This window comes from Cibotium barometz, chromosome 13, assembly GCF_041138505.1.
Source record: "Cibotium barometz isolate CiBa-2024 chromosome 13, ASM4113850v1, whole genome shotgun sequence".
Taxonomy (NCBI): Eukaryota; Viridiplantae; Streptophyta; class Polypodiopsida; order Cyatheales; family Cibotiaceae; genus Cibotium; species Cibotium barometz.
This window is the reverse complement of record NC_141058.1, coordinates 14,983,350-15,002,610: the sequence shown is the minus strand read 5'-3', so window position 1 is coordinate 15,002,610 and position 19,261 is coordinate 14,983,350. Positions and strand designations below refer to the sequence as shown.

The 19,261-nt window shown below is 37.3% G+C and overlaps 1 protein-coding gene and 1 pseudogene across 1 annotated transcript; both read right to left on the bottom strand.

The window, feature by feature from the left end:
- Nucleotides 1-265: 265 nt before the first annotated feature.
- Nucleotides 266-1,221, bottom strand: LOC147632403 (arabinogalactan protein 41-like). The gene is made up of 2 exons (XM_086807208.1): nucleotides 913-1,221; nucleotides 266-779 (listed from the first exon to the last, which is right to left on the bottom strand). The coding sequence occupies exons 1-2, from the start codon at nucleotides 1,040-1,042 to the stop codon at nucleotides 676-678; spliced, it is 234 nt and encodes a 77-aa protein (XP_086663334.1). The 5' UTR covers nucleotides 1,043-1,221; the 3' UTR covers nucleotides 266-675.
- A 15,787-nt stretch (nucleotides 1,222-17,008) lies between these two features.
- LOC147632402 (copper chaperone for superoxide dismutase, chloroplastic/cytosolic pseudogene) lies at nucleotides 17,009-17,922 on the bottom strand (annotated as a pseudogene).
- Nucleotides 17,923-19,261: the final 1,339 nt, after the last annotated feature.

Here is a 19,261-nt window from a genome sequence, read left to right as displayed (position 1 = left end):
ACTTACTCGACAAGGCCACAACCCCTCACATTCTCAATTTGTTGAAAACGACTATTAGAAAGGCGCATAGGAAACAACCCTCCGCATTCTCAATTTGAAAACGACTATAAAAAAGGGGACAGAAGTCGTGCAACTTTATCAAAGTTGTGCGCGAGAACGGGTACATTCAACATTGCCTCCAGCAGCCAGCTGTTGTTGGGTAACCGCTTGCCACCACATTCACGATTCATCATCACGACTGAAAACGTGGCCATGTGACCTTAAATAACACCCACAATTGTTTTCATCTTTACGCTACCAAACCGCAGAATTAAGGACATTAAAACCTCCCAAGACGACATAACATACATTAAACCAATACATGATTACAATCCAGAGCTACTCTAGATCTGAGCAAAAAGTCTGTGTAGACATGTAAGTACACATCGCAATGGTGATGCAGAGGCTAAACTAAAGCTAGCACGAACGTTAGAACCGACATAGTAGACTTTGTATACATACACATCACAATGGGTGATGCAGAGGCTAAAGCTATCACAAGAACGTTGAGACCTCACACAAGAAACTGAACAAACGGAGCAATTCTACACCATGATGAGCATCTTCAAAACGACATCAGATCCAGGCCTCGCAGAGTGTGAAAGGGCCCTTCTTCTGCTCTCCTGTCTCACCCCCTTAGAAGAGGTTGAAGGGGAAAGCATCAATGGGATGCATCAGATATGTGACAGCCAGGGCCACAAACATGAGGGCATAAGCGATGCCGAGGTCGATGGTCGTACCTGCGGGAAAAAAAAAAAAAAGAAACGAACACGGGACGCAGGGTTAGGCATACACAAGGAACAGAAAAGCACAGTTGGCCATAGCTAGAGAGATCAGAAGACAAAACCCCAAGGAGGTCAAGGAGATGAGTACCATCGCTGGTTGGGGAGGGTGCAGGGGCTGCTGAGGGTTGGGCGTGCACGGCGGCAGGGGCAAAGGCATGGATGAGGAGGATGATGAAGAAGCAGAGGGAGGCAAGGCAGGGGGTGGTAGGAGACGCCATGTTCGCGACGAGAAGAGATGGATGAGATAACAGCGCCTCAGGAAGGATTGAAGAAAATAAAGAAAAAGAAGAAGAGCTCCTGCACTCAGGCCGGGGACAACTTTCTCTCTGGCACTTCCAGGCTTTTTTTTGGCTCTACATTAACAGCTCAATTTTTCAAAACCCAAGTTATATATATATATACATGCATCTCGATGGTATTTCTTTATAGTCAAAAAAAATATTAAGCTTTCTCCCCTATGATATAATTGAATTAAAATTTTTAATATGATGAGTTTTTAATTAACCTTAACATTCAAACTTTGGAGGTTTTAGACACGGTTCCTCCCTCTCACTCTCTCTCTCCTCTCTCTAGATAGATAGAACCACACCACAAAGTGCCCCCAAGTTTTTCAACACGGTGGCTTACACATTCAAATTTTTCTAGAAAAACTTCAATTTCACATCAAACACGTGTTATTTAACAGGTCAATCTTTTTCTAGAAATCAAATGTTTGAATCTCTCTCTCTCTCTCTCTCTCTCTCACACAATTTCTATATCTCCACACTCCACCGTGTTCTCTTCAAACTTTTCAATCAAAGCCACCTTCCGAGAAAGAGATTCTCTTCATGATGGAATCCCACATGTGAACCAAGCATAGACTCCCCAAAAGCAATTTAGAAGACCAACTACCTTAACATATTAAACATCAACTATCATCACTTATGTAATACAAAAAGAAAACTAGCCAGGTGACATCTACCTTTCTCATTTCTATGCCACATGGCTATTATCTTTTCCATGCAACTCTCTCTCTCTCTCTCTCTCTCTCTCTCTCTCTCTCTCTCTCTCTATATATATATATATATATATATATATATACATATACATATACATATACATATACATATACATATATATATATATATATATATATACATGTACATATACATATACATATATATATATATATATACATATATGTATACATATATATGTGTGTGTGTGTGTGTGTGTGTGTGTGTGTATATGTATGTATGTACATATATATATATATATATATATATATATAATATATATATGTATGTATGTATGTATGTATGTATATGTATATGTATATATAATGTACACATATATGTATACATACATACATACATACATACATATATATATATATACATATATATATACATACATACATACATATATATACATATATGTATATATATACATACATATATATATATATATATATATATATATATATACATATACATATATATACATGTACATATACATATATATACATGTACATATATGTACATATACATATATGTATATATATATGTATGTATCACAATAGACAATGCAATAGATACACAATGGAAAGAATTTTAACTTCTGATTATACCAAAGAGGTACAAGTAATGGTGTTGTGCACCCATGCGCTCTCAAGTAGAGCTTAGATGGTGATCTACACAGACTCTGGATGGAGTATGTACAAAGTGTAGAAGGGGGTGGATACTCACAAGCATTGGATACCTTAGCTCATGGCAACCATGTCCATATATTATAGGCGGTGTGGGAGATGCGTATACAATGAGGGCGGTTACACTACATAGACACGGTCACTGCCCACGTATCAAGAACGCGGCCCATCGACCACCGCCCACTAATGATGGACATGATATCTGAGGGAATATTCTAGGAAATATTCCTCATGCCGTCGCCTCAGCGAACCCCCGCCCAGCTAAGGCTCGTACCCCTGACCATCTCCTAACCATTATCAATGGTCACAATAATGACCCCATCGGCATCTAAGCCAGGGTTCCCACTAAAGATATATGCACCATAGCTACTCCTCATAATGGAGGCCTAACAAATGTGCATTATACATCAAAGTGAGATACATGCTGAGAGGTGGGCATTGAGTGTATATTAACAATGCCTTAGAACAAACTAGTAGAAGTTTCAAACTTGGAAGGCCATCCAAGACCCTGCCTAGGGTCAAAGCCACACTGAGAAGAGTCAAAGAGGCCATTATCTCAATGGTCACAATAATGACCCCATCGGCATCTAAGCCAGGGTTCCCACTAAAGACATATGCACCATAGCTACTCCTCATAATGGGGGCCTAACAAATGTGCATTATACATCAAAGTGAGATACATGCTGAGAGGTGGGCATTGAGTGTATATTAACAATACCTTGGAACAAACTAGTAGAAGTTTCAAACTCTTGTCTAAAAGGAGCCAACATTGGCAAGGACAATAACTCCTAGTACCAGCACTTGTATCATTAGGTAAAATTTGCATCAAAAAAGGGCTATCTAAGACCTTTCTCTCTCTTCCCCATAGATAAGAGAGAGATAAAAGATAATATTAAGATATTGACTCTCTCCCCTTTTTTGTACTCTCTGGGACCACTTTTTACTAATATTATAATAGAATATTTTAGTTTTATTGTGTACCTTGACCAAGTCTGGGGCGAATTCCACCTTCTAATGCTACTAACAGTGTGATAGGGTGCATATTTTTGAGAAAGCGAATAAGAAGATGCAAAGAATGTTGGAGAACAACATTGCATTCATGCTAAGAGCACATCTGAAGAACCTAAAACCAATGGATAGGTTGGTCATTAGAGGCAGACAATGAAAGCGACGAATCAGGGCCCATGAGAATATCCAACACCTACTTACAATAGAAAATGATGAGTTGGATAGCTCAGTTTGCTAATGTGCCCTCAAAGGACATGGTAAGTTCTACACTCAAAGACAAGAATTTAAAATCAATGCTAAAAGATATAATAAGAGATGAGATGCATGAAGTGACCAAGATATTCACAACCAACGATGCCCATGAAGATATTCAATCTAAGAGCACATCTGAAGGACCTAAAACCACTGGATAGGTTGGTCATTGGAGGCGGACAATGAAAGTAACGAATCAAGGCCCATGAGAATATCCAACACCTACTTACAATAGAAAATGAGGTGGATAGCTCAGTTTGCTAAAGTGCTCTCAAAGGACATGGTAAGGTCTACACTCAAAGACAAGAATTTCAAAGCAATGTTAAAAGATATAACAAGAGATAAGATGCATGAAGTGACCAAGATATTCACAACCAACGATGCCCAAGGCATATGTGATAAAGCTTAGACTACCTCAAGAGCATATGTTGTTATTTACAAGTAATAAAACAAAGGATTTAAGAGGGTTATGAAGAAACCCGGGGAATTCGCTTTCCATAGAAAGGGGACATCACATGCATGCATAAAACTCATAAAAACCCCCTATTAAAGTTTCTCTAAAAAATAAACTATATCCCTTTCTAAGCATATGAGTCCCAATTATGAAATTCAAGTACCCCCTATTTAAGGTTTAAAAATCAAATAGCATATATTGATGTTATACATTAAATAGCATATATTGATGTTATACATGTGACAAGTTGTAGCTCATGTAAGTAGAATGGACGTAAGAGTTAGACACACAAAGACCTACGTGTACTCTCCAAAACTTGTTCCATGTGTGGTTATCTTAAAAGAGTAGTAAACTAATCAAGTTTTCAAACTACACCACTAGATCACATATTGTAAACTACAAGTAAAACTCCATCATTATTTGAGGGGACAATAGACCAACCTAGATAGCTCATAACCTTAGGTGCTAGTAATGCAGCCTCAGGGTTATCGGAGTATTTACAATGGAAAAATGGCAAGAAATTCTTTGTTCATTTTACTAATATAATGACCAATCCCAAACTCCTTGCTAATTCTTCCTCCTCGATTTGCACCAACTCGTCCAAGAAACCTATCAACATCTTTAATCTCAAGTTAATAAAAGTAATAATCCATTAGATTAAAATTAATTATTAATTTATGGAGGTGACCTATGGTGCGATAGAAAGGCATCCAAGGGTCCCCAGATCTTTCTCTTTGCCGGTAAAGAACATTTCTTTGCGAAGGGTGAAAAACACCTTTTGTGTGACACAAATTGATAGCAAGGATAAGATTGGGAAATACCTGATGCTTCGTCTGTTTGCATGTCTGAGATGACTCTTCGTCAGTAGACTCTAGTAAGGTGATCTTTTGAAATTTTTTACTTTGAGCCTATCTTGAATAGAAAAATATTGGTCTTCTATTGATAATCCATTCTAAGCGTAATTTGAAGCTTCCGTAAATAAGACACTAAGGGCCTTACTATGTACCATGATAATTTTCTATATCTGTGTCTAAATAAGAGAAGTTGGTCTTATAATCGACCCACAATCCTCCTCATCTTCAATTATATGTGCAATAGCAGCAAGATAGTAATTTTTCCTTAAGGAGAACATCATTTGTGTATCTGATAGAAAGATAAAGTCATTCTTATTGATTCTAAATGATGGTAGCACGCAAGTTCACTGATCTTTCTGACTCCTCTCCACTGACATTCTCCTAATCATCAATTATTATACTTGCTTTGAGTTATGAAATTTCAAGTTCTTTACTAAGCTCTACCTTATATTTAAGCTCGAGAGGCTTCTCTATCTCCTCATCTTCTACTGCATCTCCAATGCATACATTATTTTGTAACAGTATGGTGGAGTCTTTTTTACTATTGTTGTTGTCATCTGCATCAATTTTCAAGTATATGTTGCAGATTAGTCTAGCATCCTCCAATAGAAACCTGCTTTTTCTACCTCTATGTATAGTACATGTATGTGTGCACTTCACATCCTCTCGCACAGCAAGGAAATATATCTTTTTGTGAGTCTTGACTTCTCATTTTTAGTAGTCAACACAAGGTCACTAACAGGCACATAATACTTAGACTCAATAATCAATGAATGACCATATGTAATCCTTTGAAATGAATGACCATATGTAATCCTTTGAAATTCTAAAAAGAGGTCTTCATAGTAAGCAGAAGTTCTTGTTATTAGGTCGACCAGATTAATCTTGGAATTGAGTATTTCTCTGATGATAACTATAAAATTTTGGTCTACACCAACTTTGCAAAGGAAAACGAATAGCTTCTCCCCAGGACTCTCTTCTTCAATTAACTCTTCAACATCCTCTAACTCCATCGTGTGTGTGAAGCAACAATGTAAACCTATGTAGATAAACAAATGTTATGTATTTTTAATATCTCTCTATTGTTGAAGGAGGTGTCTCATCCTTCAAAAAGAAGAATTTTGAAGATATGCATGGTAAATTATCCATAATATTTTTAGGACAAGATGACCCATGGTGCAAAGAGGACACCTCTCCAAGGCTCTCTTTGGCATTCTCTTCGCAGCACGATAGGGTACCCACGAGTTAACTGCATCAAACGCAAGGATTAAACTACACCATAGGAAAATAATACTTCATAATTGTTTTAAAAACTTATCCAACAGCAACAAGGAATGAATATTTGCAATTTTACCTCTTGGAGAGAGTCTGTATGTTTGTAGTTTGAACTTTCTTGAAGAAAAATTCAGTCAAATCAGACCATAACTCCTGAAACGCTAGAGCGTGTATTGTAAATAAAATCAATATTCTCACAGTCATGTTACATATATTTGCACTAGCATAAGTTTCAAAAAACTCATACGATTAAAAAAACGTTGCACATTTTGTGCCAAGTGAACCTTGGCACAAAATGTTTGTAGTTTGAGCTTTCTTGAAGAAAAATTCAGTCAAATCAGACCAGAACTCCTGAAATGCTAGAGCATGTACTGTAAATAAAATCAATATTCTCACAGTCATGTTACATATATTTACACTAGCATAAGTTTCAAAAAAACTCATACAATTAAAAAAACGTTGCACATTTTGTGCCAAGTGAACCTTGGCTTGTTAAAAAAAAGATTTTTTTTAAAAGAGACATGGTTTCTTGGCTCATTTTCTAAAAATATTTATCTCAATTTAAATAGCAACGAAGCTAGAGTTTATCTTTCTTTTTCGAGATAGATTTTTTTGTGAGAAATGGAACTCTTGAAGACACATGGGCTTTTTTTATAAAGTAACTATATTTTCCAAAAAGTAAGTGTCTTTTTCCAAAGTAACTATCTTTTCCAAAAAGCATGAGGTCTCATTTCTTGAGAACATTTATTAGTATTAAACTTTCCCAATTACAAATGGCTATTTCTCAAGGCTATTTTTTTGAACATTGAGACTATTTATCTCTTATCTTTGTGTCGAATCATCCAATTAAAACCCATCAAATTTGGCTTTATGTTTTTTTTAAACATTCTCTACATTCCCAACAATGGTACCATTAATAATAGCGGCTCAATAAAACGTCATCTCCGGCATCATTGCAAAACATCTAAGAGCAACAACCTTCTCTCAAGTATTTTTTCCATTTTTTCATGTATACATCATCAATCTTTCATTTCTTTGGGTTTTAGAGCTCAAGGTACCCCACTGTGCAATAGGAGGGGCTACAAGGGCCCCAATTGTATCCTCATTGCATGGTGGGGCTCCCACATTGTAGTTTACTTAGAATTTTTCAAACCGCTCAAGGTATCCACATGGCAGGATGTTGCTTTGATGGCAAGGACAAAAAAGATAGAAAGAAAAGTGGGGGTAGGAATAGGTCTTACTGCTAAAGAGGCAACAACTGCTGTAAAGGTAGAGAATTCTACTATAAAGGGGAAATCGATAGGTCTTCTAAAGAAGCATGGAAGGGCTAGATGGTTTTCACAAAATGTGTCAATTTTTAGAGATATCAGAAAAGCACAAAAGGCACTTACGAATGGTATCCCCAAGCTTCCTTTCCAAAGATTATGCAGGAGTATATGTGAAAAACATTAGACCTTATAAGCTTTCAAGTGGCAGAGAGAAGCCCTTTATTATTTATAGCTTAAAAAAAATTTTAGATGATCAAGGTTTTGCAAGTCAATTACATATTGGCTACACATGCTCACAAGGTTATGCTCATGGATAAAGATATGGTCTCTCTAAGGAGAGTGCGATATAGATTTGATAAATCAATTGAGCCCAACCCATGGATAGATTAAAAAAACCTTTGAAATACTAAATCAATTAAGCCCAACCCATGGACAAATAAAAAACCTTTGAAATATTAAATATCCCTCCAAGCAAGAAACCACATGATGGTGGGATAAAGATTGAAGAAGTAACTCATGATATAAATATGAGGAAGGCAACTAATAGATTACTTAAGAAGCACAATAGACAGTTACCACATTAGATGCAAAAAATGAACAATTAGTCTCAGGCATATCTCAAGGTTGCAATGTGTGCCTCCTTTCTGCCTATGGAGATGGAGTTTTTACTGTCCCAAATGATGATGTGGTAATTCTAAGAGATAAGATAAGGGAGATCAATGATGTGATCATTTTTCTCTTTTTAATGTATACACTAGGCCCTTCATGATAGTCTAGAACAATATTCAAAATGAATTCTTTATAAAACTTACTTTATTTTTTTGTTGATGGTGGCAAAGAAGCCGGATGACATCCAAAGACAAGTTTGGAGAGTGGATTTGACATTCTCAGCGTACATCAAAGATTCAAACAAAACAGAATATGAATTAAGATATTGGTTCAATGGTGTTCCCTTAAATATTGTCAAAGTGTTTTTATTTCTTTATCATGAAAGGTGCTTCCTCTCTCTATTTCTCTATGAGAAAGTATTTACCAATGAAAATGTCCCTTATTCAGTATCTTTTATTTTAGGATCCATTGGAGCTTAATGGCAATCGATATTGAATGTAAAGTAGTATATTTCATGAACTCAATTCTTGGTCTTCATAGAGATGCAAAACTGTATGTATTGATTTCAAGGTGCCTCACTGTGCAATAGAAATGCACCCCTTATATTGCACTATGTGTATATTGATGTCTCTCTCTGTATGACTTTAATATTTTTCCTTTTTTCATTTATAATATACAAATCTACGAAGCATATGGTTAGAATAGTACAGCATATGGCTTCAGTAGAAGATTTGTATGGGTCAATGAAATACTTCAATAAACCTATAAGTCTCTATTTTAATATTTTTTATTAACTAATTGAGATGATTATAATACTATTTCTTTTGGCTTAGAAGGTCCCTTTCCAAGATGATTCCCACATATGTGGCTAGCAAGTTATCACTAACACAGTAAAATTTATTAAGCATTGTTTTTTCAATGAAACAAATGATGTTGTGAAGGTGAGCAATTGGATGATGGTTTTAGATTTCTCATAAACTTTATTCAAATGCTATGGCAGCCAACTTGAGCATCATCAATTCAAAAAATGTTGGCTATCGGCACAGCATTAGACCAAGGAGAACATACAACAGATGCAGATAGAACACCAAAGAGAAGAAAATTAATGCCATGTGCTTCTTCATCTTCAAGAAAGACATGGGTTAATCTCTTTGGAAAATCTCAATAGAAGGCTCCTAAAAAAAAGTTGCACCAAAAAAATCTTCCACTAAAACTCTAAGAAATAGTTTTATAAAACATCTAGGCAATAGTTTTTTATTATAAAGAAAATCCTATTGTAAAATAATTTTGAATAACACCTACTCAAGACCGTATATTATTCTATAGATGTTGTCTGAGTGATTCCAAGTTTTGATGTTTTTTTGCATAGCTTTTTGCTCTTCTCCTTTCCTTTGGATCAGCTAGTTCTCTTGGATTTTTCACATCTCTTGAGGAGTGTCGAAAGTTTGCTATATTTGTTCCTCAAAACTGTATAAGAATTGTCAAGTGTTAGTAAGTTTTAAACAAGTAGCATGGTACTATGATAACTCATTAGAGAACAAACCAAGAAAAAGATTTGTATATCTAACAAAGATAAGGGTTTCGACGTCAGAACTGATAGAATTCATCCTCTCATATTGTTGCTCCAATCTTTCTCTTAACTCTTGTTGTGTAGGTATTAATCTTTACATCTCTTATATAAACCTAAGAGGTATCTACTAAAAGCTCATAATTAGTAATATTACCCCCCATGTTACACACTGCAAGTGGTTTTGAAAGTAAGTAGTCTAATTAAACTAGTTATACACTATTTATAGCTCAAGTAGTGATGTTTTTAACTTTACATTATAATGTTTTAGATTTCATTTGACCTACGCTTTTTTAAAATTATAAATTTTTAGTGCATTTGAAAGTCATGGTAGATTAGATGTAATAGTTTATATTATAAAGCTTTATTGCATTTGAAAGATTACTATAAATCACATGGTTTGATGACTTTTTTATTGCAAAGTAAAGAAAATCAAAAATTTAAGAAAGATAAATATAATTAGCATTAGTAAATTATCAATTACATCAATCCACAATCTCTAAGATGTGGGGGGTAATACACTGTGTGCAAGTGAAGGAGAGCTCAAATCTACTCCTCAACCTCTTACCATCTAACTTAAAATAAAAATTATTAGGAGGGTCACTCAATATCAAGGAAATCTCTTATCTAACAAAGGCTAATGGTTAGGGGCCTTCCACAGTTATTGTAATTAATTCATGCTCTCTCCAAAGAATGTTCAGTTCCACCATTACAGAATCACCACATATATCTTGGCCCATGCTAAGCCATTCCCCTTTCCCAAGTCTCCACCTCATGTATACAAATCGCGTACATGATGTTTGTCGAGTAATAAAGTACCTATTTATCATAGAATAAAAACTTAAAAAATATACTTACTCTCAAAAATAGAGGTTATAATCAGTCTAAGAAACGTATTACCTAAATGTAATATAAGATATTGAAACTCGACAATCAACTATGTCATCTTGATAGGTTATCTTTGTATCCCATTACTTACCGAAGAGTTTTATCATTCAATCTTCAACTGGACTCTTACAACTATCTGTAATCTTGGTTTTCTTCAATTGTTTATAAGTTACAAATACGTGAACACAATAGCCAAAAGGGATAAATCAACTAAGGTGAATGTCTTTTGAGCCTCTGTTGGGTTTCATTGAAGCTTGCACATAATTTACAAGTTTTACCTTGCAAGCTACAATCACATCTATAGTAGGTTGTGGCCATTGGAGACTTGACAGTAATGGGAGTGACATGGGCTACAAGGAGCCATACTTTATATTCCTTGATAGTACAACATACAAGGAATCATAGAAAAATATACTTGTGATTCTTTGTTTGCCACAGACTCCTTTACCTTTTTCTTTCCCTTCTGGATGGTGATCTGGTCATACTCGTAGTTGTGCTTAATCTTCTCACTTATGAGGCAAGGCCTTCCTATATACACCTGATATTTATGTCATTTTCAAGATAATAAATACCACTGGGAAAATGCATCCTACTATTTCAATTTCCTCCCCTCATACAATTTTGACTGGCCTGACTCTTCTTTAATCTGTCATTCTTATCTGGAAAGAAGCAGGCTGAATTGCCGTCATCCCCAACTTCCTTGCCAAGCTATCCGACTCTATGTTTACCCTTGATCCTCTCTCTAGAATTACTTGTGATATTGTTTGCCCTCTTAGCTTTACTATTACTTCATAGATAGCAGTGTCACATTCCTGTACTTGCTCAATAATCATGCACCCTATAGTCGGGATTTCCACTTCTACATCAGTGCTTTTACCAAATTTTTGGCAAGTATGATTTCCTATAGCAACTTTTGCCTATAATTTGGCACTAGATTTAGGAATTAATCCAGGTGATATTTAGCTTCATTTGGCTGAGGTCTTCCCACAACTTATATCCTGCTCTAGTGGGTTTCTTGTCTTTGTCCGGACAGAATGCATTCTTGATCCTACCTATCTTTTCTCGATCCTTGTACTTCTCCTCCTTCTGGCTACCCTTTGTCAGCTTCATCACTCCATTTTGCTTTTCATGCACAATGGTTCTTTCTTCTTAGGCTACTTCGGGCTCTCTTTGGCACTCCTACACCCTTTTTCTCCATTCCTAGGTTGCTTTGGGCTCTTTCTGGCACTCTTGCACACTTCCCTTTTGTATATTAATGTTGCATTGTGGATTCTTGCCTACAACACTCTTTCCTTGATCGACTTTCTCTCCTAGGCTTAGGACTTCGTGCATTGTTCGGGCCACTGCTTGTGCATTCTTCATAAGCTTAGTAACATACTCCTAAACTCTCTGTTGTCATGCCCAATCTGGTTTTAGCTTGTTCTCCTAAATGGAATTCATATCCCCCGTTACTTTTAACATGCCCTTGTGACCTCCTTAATTGCCATCACTTCTGGGTGTATCTCTCCCTGTCCTGCAAGGTCAGTGTTAACCTTCACCATGTTGACAGTTGCATCATGAGAGCTCCCGTGATGACTGTGTCCCGCTTCTATCTTGAGTCTTACAATTCCTATTGATGTTTTTGCCACAATGGACAATTTGTCCGTCTATATGACCAGGTGTATTGCATTAATAGCATGTCAATCTAGCCCCTCTCTTTGGCCAAACCTACTACCTTCTCTTTCATATGTAGGTTGATTCAAAGGTCCAGTGGCTATTTGATTGACAATTGGTGCCCGCTAATGATGTTGTTGGCTACCTCTCAACTACTCTAGGAGTCTTATTCCTAGTGATGTAGTAGCATTTGTCAGTTGTGTGGTTACTCTTGTTGCAAATGGCACCATATGGCTGGGCTGAAAACACTTGACACTCTTATTTATTGTGTCCTTGATTGCTATATTTTTTACACCACACATTTGGTCTTAGTCTGGATCCTCCATATCATTTGGTAAACTTGGCTAAAGAGGCCTTCAATTTTCCATGAACATCCATAGCTTGCTTCCTTGATCTTTTCTTCCAGGGCTTTCGCTCTTCATTAGCATCCAAATTTGAACTAGACTTATATTGAATTCATAATCAAAACTACTTCTCCTTATCTTTACTTTTTTCAGATCTTTTCTTTTTGTTTTTTGGGTCTTTCCTAGTTTTGCTCAGTATCCTCTCTTCCCTCATTGCACATTCTATCACTTGTTCGAATATAAGGGTTTTCAGTTCTAATGATGCTACTAGCATTTGAAGCTTTTCACGGAATCCCCTTATAAACCATTGGCTTAATGTGGATGTTGTTGGCTTGTTAAATTGGTCTAGCAACATCAGAAGCACTCTAAATTCTGTTGCATAATCTTCTGTAGAATTCTTTTTTTGTGACAACCTCTATAGCTTTTCCAACACCTCAGTGCTAATATTATCTCTCCAAAACCTCTTCAAGAAAGCCTTCTTCACCTTATCAAATGTCTGGAAGTGGTCCAACCTATACTAAGTGTACTAGCTTGTGGCTTTATTTCATAGAGTCATGGCAAAGCACTCTATATTCTGAGCTACTGGTGCTCTAGTGGCCAAAAATGTCATTAATGCGACGATGTGTGAATTTAGATCTTCTTCATTCGAACCTTTGAACTTTGGGTACTTCATGACCATTACACCCAGCACCGATTGTCTATCTCTTTCTTCTTCTTCTTGCCATCTATTTTGGAGCTCTAACCCTCATATTTTTTCTTCTTCTTCTTGCCATCTATTTTGGAGCTCTAACCCTCAAATTTTTTCCCCTTGATTCCCTTGAGGTTCTTGTTCTTGATTCTGTTGATCTTGATTTTGGTAATTTGACACCCTCACAACTTCTTGCTCCTATTGTTGTTATTGCTGATGATTTTTCACTTCTTCTCTTCCACATCCCTCTACATGGTTCTGCATGTTCCCATCCTCAAATGACACCAGCTATGTGCATGTGCTAGTATCTCCTTACTTGGGGTCCTTCCATGTAACCTCAATGCATACTAATGTTAGCAATGATGTGCCTCTCAAACGTAAGCTTAGGCCACTCATTAACACTGCTTCACTTAGCATTGTGACCTCCCGTGACAATTTAGATGTCCCTAATGTAGGTTCCACAGTACTAGCCCCTTGCTATCAGCCCATTCCTAGGGTTAACAAGAGCTACCACCATTATCTTACATCAAGGAGTCAAGGTAGATACACCAAAAGGTCATACATTCAAGATATGAAGCAATGGTGTCCAAAGCTATAACTTGGACGGGCACCCGTAATGGTCCGATGGAATACCAAAGGTAATTACCACTTCAAGAGCATTTGATAGCAAGTTAGGATGAAGTCCCAAGTGATGTACTTCATGGATATATTATGAGAGTAGTCATTGTAATAGCATTAGGCCTCTTATGAGCCTAAAGTGCCCGGTGGGCCACATTTTAAGTGAGTGTGAACACTTATAGCCATCTATATAAGTGAATTTCTCTCATAATACAACATACTCTCTCGTTGTGCAATTGAGTCGTGCTCTTGCTAATCTCTCTCCCTAATGCATGCTAGTGAGTGTGTGTGCGTGAAGTGAGATGAGAGGAGGGACGAGTACCCGCGTAGTGAAATGCGACGATGTGACAACGCTGCAGTAGGCACGGTGGAATTGCTTCTCGAGGAGTTGTAGAGCTTGGAGGCCTCAAGGGTTACGAGCTCGGCCATTGGAAAGATCCTCAACGGACAGTTGTGGTTCACTAGGTAATCTCTTGTTGGATGTGTTTCAAGGGAGATTAGGGTGAGCCATAACATTTTTAGCACCGTTATCGGGGAGCCATCCCTTGGCTTTTTCTATTATTTTTCTCTAATCTACGCATTAGCCATTGCCCATTGTCTTGATTAATGGCTTCCCATGAAAAAGACGTAGATTTGATGGTGATTTGTGTGTGATTTGGTGTAGAATAGCTCTCTTTTTTGTTTTGTAAAGAATGCTTTTTTGCTTAATTTTTAGCTTAATTTGTTGTTTGTTAATGTGGTTTTTAATATTCTTAGGCATTGCACATAGAGTGTATTAGGCTTAGTTTGCATCCGTTGCATCAAACAATGCATTAGAATGCAATTTTTAGTGAATGTTAGCTCTCTTTAGTGTTAAACATAGAACTAAAATCATTAATTTTAGCTTAATTTGTGTGTTTTTGTTGGAATTGTATGCATTAGAGTGATAGAAACCATTAGGAGTAGCTTAATCCTTCCAAAAATTTCTCAAAAATATCAAAAAAAACTCTTGAAAATTACTAATTTCTCTTAATTGACTTGTTTTGTCATTAAGGGTAATTAATCCACTTTAAGAGACAAAAAATTAGAAAATGGGTTATTTGGGGTCCAAATTGATCATGTAAGTAGTCGAAATTAGCATTTTTGAGTGTTTTAAGAGTATCTACATGCTTCAAAATACCTAATTATTACATCAATTGGAGGAATTTGACTCTTTTTTTGCTTAATTTTGCCTTAAAAGAAGAGACTAAATTTAAGAGCTTAATGAATCTCTAATTATAAATTAATTTACACATTAGTTGATGTACATAGCTAGAAATTCCTTGCTCTATCCAATGATGTGCTCACTTGTGTGAATTAATTAGAGATTAGGGATTAATTAGAGACCATGATTAGTGTAAAAGAGAGAAAGATTAGTGAAAGGATTAATCTTTGATTAATTCTTGATCACTTTTTTACATAACTCATTAAGGCTAATGGAGCATTGAATGAGTAGATGCTCATGAGTTATCAAATTATCCATTTTGGGAGTCATTTATATGAAGGGTGTAAGGGGGTATCATAAAAAGGTTGACTTTTTTTATTCCCACTTGCCTTTTTAGGATAATGCCCATATCTCCTTAATTTAAAATTTAAAAAATATCCCCCTCCCCAAACAAGGAAATTCGAATTTCCCAGTAGTCTCAAAAAAAAATCCAAAAAATGGTTCACGCGTTGTCGTGACGTGGCGGTATCGCTGGGAAAGTGCGAGACTTCTGGCTGTGAGAGTCGTTTTCAAATCCCACCAAGGAAACAGAATATATATCTCTTCAAGAGGCATAAGACATCTCCATTTTGGATGACATGTACATGTGCCAATTCACTTCAAAACATTCCCAAATTCCACTTGATGATTCCACCTATGTTACGTGTCAAGAGCATGACCAGTTCCAAGCATAGATCTCCTAACTCTTTATCCAAAAGCCTCAAACATACCACATGTAGGCATAGCACAATCTTCAAAAGATTCCCATATACATGTAACCATTCACATCACATGTTTCACATAATGTCAACATCTCCATTTCAAGATGACTCTTGATCTCATAAAAACCTGCTTTCAGAATCCAAGAACTCACAAAGCAAAAGATGGCATATGGCATATGTTCAACATATTCATGTGATTTTAGGAAACTCCATGTCTAGAAATCCAAAATCCATCCAGTAGTAGCTTTTTTACAAAATAAAATCCAAGTCCCAGAAACTCTTTATACTTTTCTATTTTCATATACCAAGACTCCTCCTTGTGTTGCCGTGCTTTTAGTGAGAAGGAGTAGGATTATACTTTACATGAACATATCATTAAAGGGTATATACTAGCAAAAACCAAGATGCCTTTTTTATGTGGAAATCAATCTCACTTTATTTTGAGTCTCCTTGATCTTCCTCTCCTTCATAGGGCGATTGCTTTCATGTTTTGATCATCAATACAGCAGCTTATCTCACCATAATATGTGTTGCATTAAAGACCGAGCTTGAATGAGAACCATCAATTGAATAATAGCCACCGATAGCCACAAAGTATGCACCAACCTTTGCTTCTTTGAAGTCCTTCACTCAGTTCACAAGAGGCACCGGAGTCGCCAGCCAGTCGTCCTTTGCATGAATTCAGCAGCGCATCACTTCTTCTTTTGGATTTTTCAGAAAGCGTATCACTGGATGGAGTTTCAATTCCTCTCCAATTCAAACCCCTACAAGGCTTGAACAGAAGTATTCCTCACAAAACGAGATATTCTACAAGATTCCCACTCTGGTTTTTTTTCTTCTCCTCGTTTCTGCATATCCCCCCCCTCTTCTCTGTGTTTCTGGTTTTTTTCCCCCATTTCTTTTCCGCAAGAGAATCGGCTCCTTTCGCTTTTGCAGCTAAAATTTCAAGTTTCCCAAAATTGAAATACGCTTGCGCCTCCTTTTTTCCAGCTTAATATTCGGATATTCCATTTTTTTTAAAGAACGTCTTCGTACTTCTGCCACGTAAGCCACCACCTTCGAACACGTTTCCAGCTGCAGTACTGTAATCAAATCTCCCTGTAAGTGCTCCAAGTAGAGGGCCTCATTGTATATAGCATTGTATTCTAGACCTTCACAAAATCGTTGTTCGTAGACTCCCAAATCACCGTGCCATCACAGGTACACAACTTCTTGTAATTTTTGCCCACGCCTGCACTCCGTGCAATAACAGCAGCTGCAATTCCAGGTTTACTCTTGTCCTCTGTTCCATAAACCACCAGTGCTCTCCCAGGTAAGTCTGCTACTTTCAGCATGGGCTCGAATCCGGAATACTCTGCTTTACCAGCAACGTTCACGACAAGAACTCCAAGGTCACCTACAGGTTCACTTAGAGTTGTGCCAAGTGAACTACTGTATATGTTGCCAGTATTAGCAGCACCTCGTGTTAAATCACCATATTCATTGATGGACCATCCATAAGGCCCTTCAGACAATCTGCTAAAATTAGCCTCAACACGTGCTAGCTCCATGCTTACTTGCACTATACGCACTACACCAAATATTTCTGGGCCTTTGAACTCGGCTACTGTGGCAGCATTTTGAAAATATTCAAGAGCGCCTTGGCCAATGAGTCTTGCTTTCCGACCAGTCTGCTCTAGAGCTTCGTTCACGGCTTTCAAGCTTTTGCAGCTTGCTTTGCACTAGTTTCACAGACGCATGATTGCCAGCAACATGAAGAGGTGTAAGCCCATCATAACTGGGTGTATCAGGCCTATCTACTATGACAATGGGAAAAGTATTTCCCTTAAGCCGGTGTCCCTCCACCTCAATAAAACTATGCCCCATATTATTGAAAGGTCCCACACAAAAGGTGATATCATCTGGCATGAAACCTTCCAGTAGCGTCAGTTGAAAAAAAAAATCCAAAGCGTTCTCATTATATCCATTCTGAGTAAACGCAGAAATCATGGCATTCCATGAGATGACATCCCGAGAAAGCATTTCCAAGACACGATATCTTGAAAAGTCATTCTTTCAAAACCAATCCTTGCATCATACATGCTCTCACATTTCCCATACATGTTGAGAAGGGTGTTCCCTACTACTAGGTCTACCATAAGCATAAAAACTCCATGATTCACACCACACTCATGTACAGAGGCTTCGAGACCTGGCTCAGCCTCAACTCGTCTTATTGAACCTCATTTACAATATGAACATATGTACTTAGACATCATATAATGACTCAAGTCATGGCACTTAATCCCATGCATCTGGATTTGCATTTAATGGCCTCATATGCATGGTTTCACACCATAGACGTGCCATGGCACGACATCCACCCCCTCTAAACCTGCACATCCTCTGGTATGTGCCAAATCATCATCAAGATCCACATATATCTGGATGTCGTCTTCATCTTCTACATTACCAGGAAGATCATCCTCTTCCTCTTCAACCATATCCATACTATCACTGTCAAGCCTCTCATCCTGAGTCTCCTGTGAATCAAAAGGATCACTGTCATGCCTTCTTTTAAACATCTTCAAAAGGATCACTGTCATGCCTTCTTTTAAACATCTTGATCACTGTCATGCCTTCTTTTAAACATCTTGATCCTTAAACAAGATTCTTTATCCCTGTTCCATCAAGCTCGCACAGGGTATACGTGGCATTTCCATGCACATGCTTGACAATGTAAGGGCCAAACCATCTTTTTGCAAACTTTCTTTGAACAGTGAACTGGTTGTCAAGGCTACTATCATACATTAGGACCCAATCACCTTCTTCAATAGGTTTTGGCCGGAGTCTGTGTCTTCTATCAAATCTTTCTTTATTTTTCAACCTTGCATCTTTCAAACGAGCTTTAGCAAGCTCTACACCTTCAGGCCTCCTCTCCAGCTGCCTTATTCGCAATGCAAGGAGGTCTTCCCTGTTCAATCCTTCCACCCATGGTAATACATTCCAAGTTGGAACTACTTCTTCAACTGGCATTACTGGCTTCTAACCATACATTAATTCTGCAGACATGTATCCTGTCACTGAGCTATGAGTTGTACGGTCAACCCACAAAGCATATGGTAGCAGCCTTGGCCACTCTCGCATTCTTTCTCTGCATGCCTTAGCCAAAGCTTTAATGATTGGAGGATGTCCTCGCTCACTTTTACCATTGCCCTCAGGGTTGTAAGCACATGTTAGGGACAGTTTGATGCCAATTCTAGAGAAGAATTCCCTTGCTTCTTCAACATCTAGCTCACCCCTATCAGCTGTTATTTTCCCAACACAACCATACCGGCAAATCACATCT

Excerpts from the sequence above, each read along its gene's own strand:
- LOC147632403 (XM_086807208.1), bottom strand. The coding sequence starts at position 1,042 with ATGGCGTCTCCTACCACCCCCTGCCTTGCCTCCCTCTGCTTCTTCATC. Across the intron at positions 780-912 it reads ACCCTCCCCAACCAGCGATG|GTACGACCATCGACCTCGGC; the intron begins GTACTCATCTCC and ends TTTTTCCCGCAG.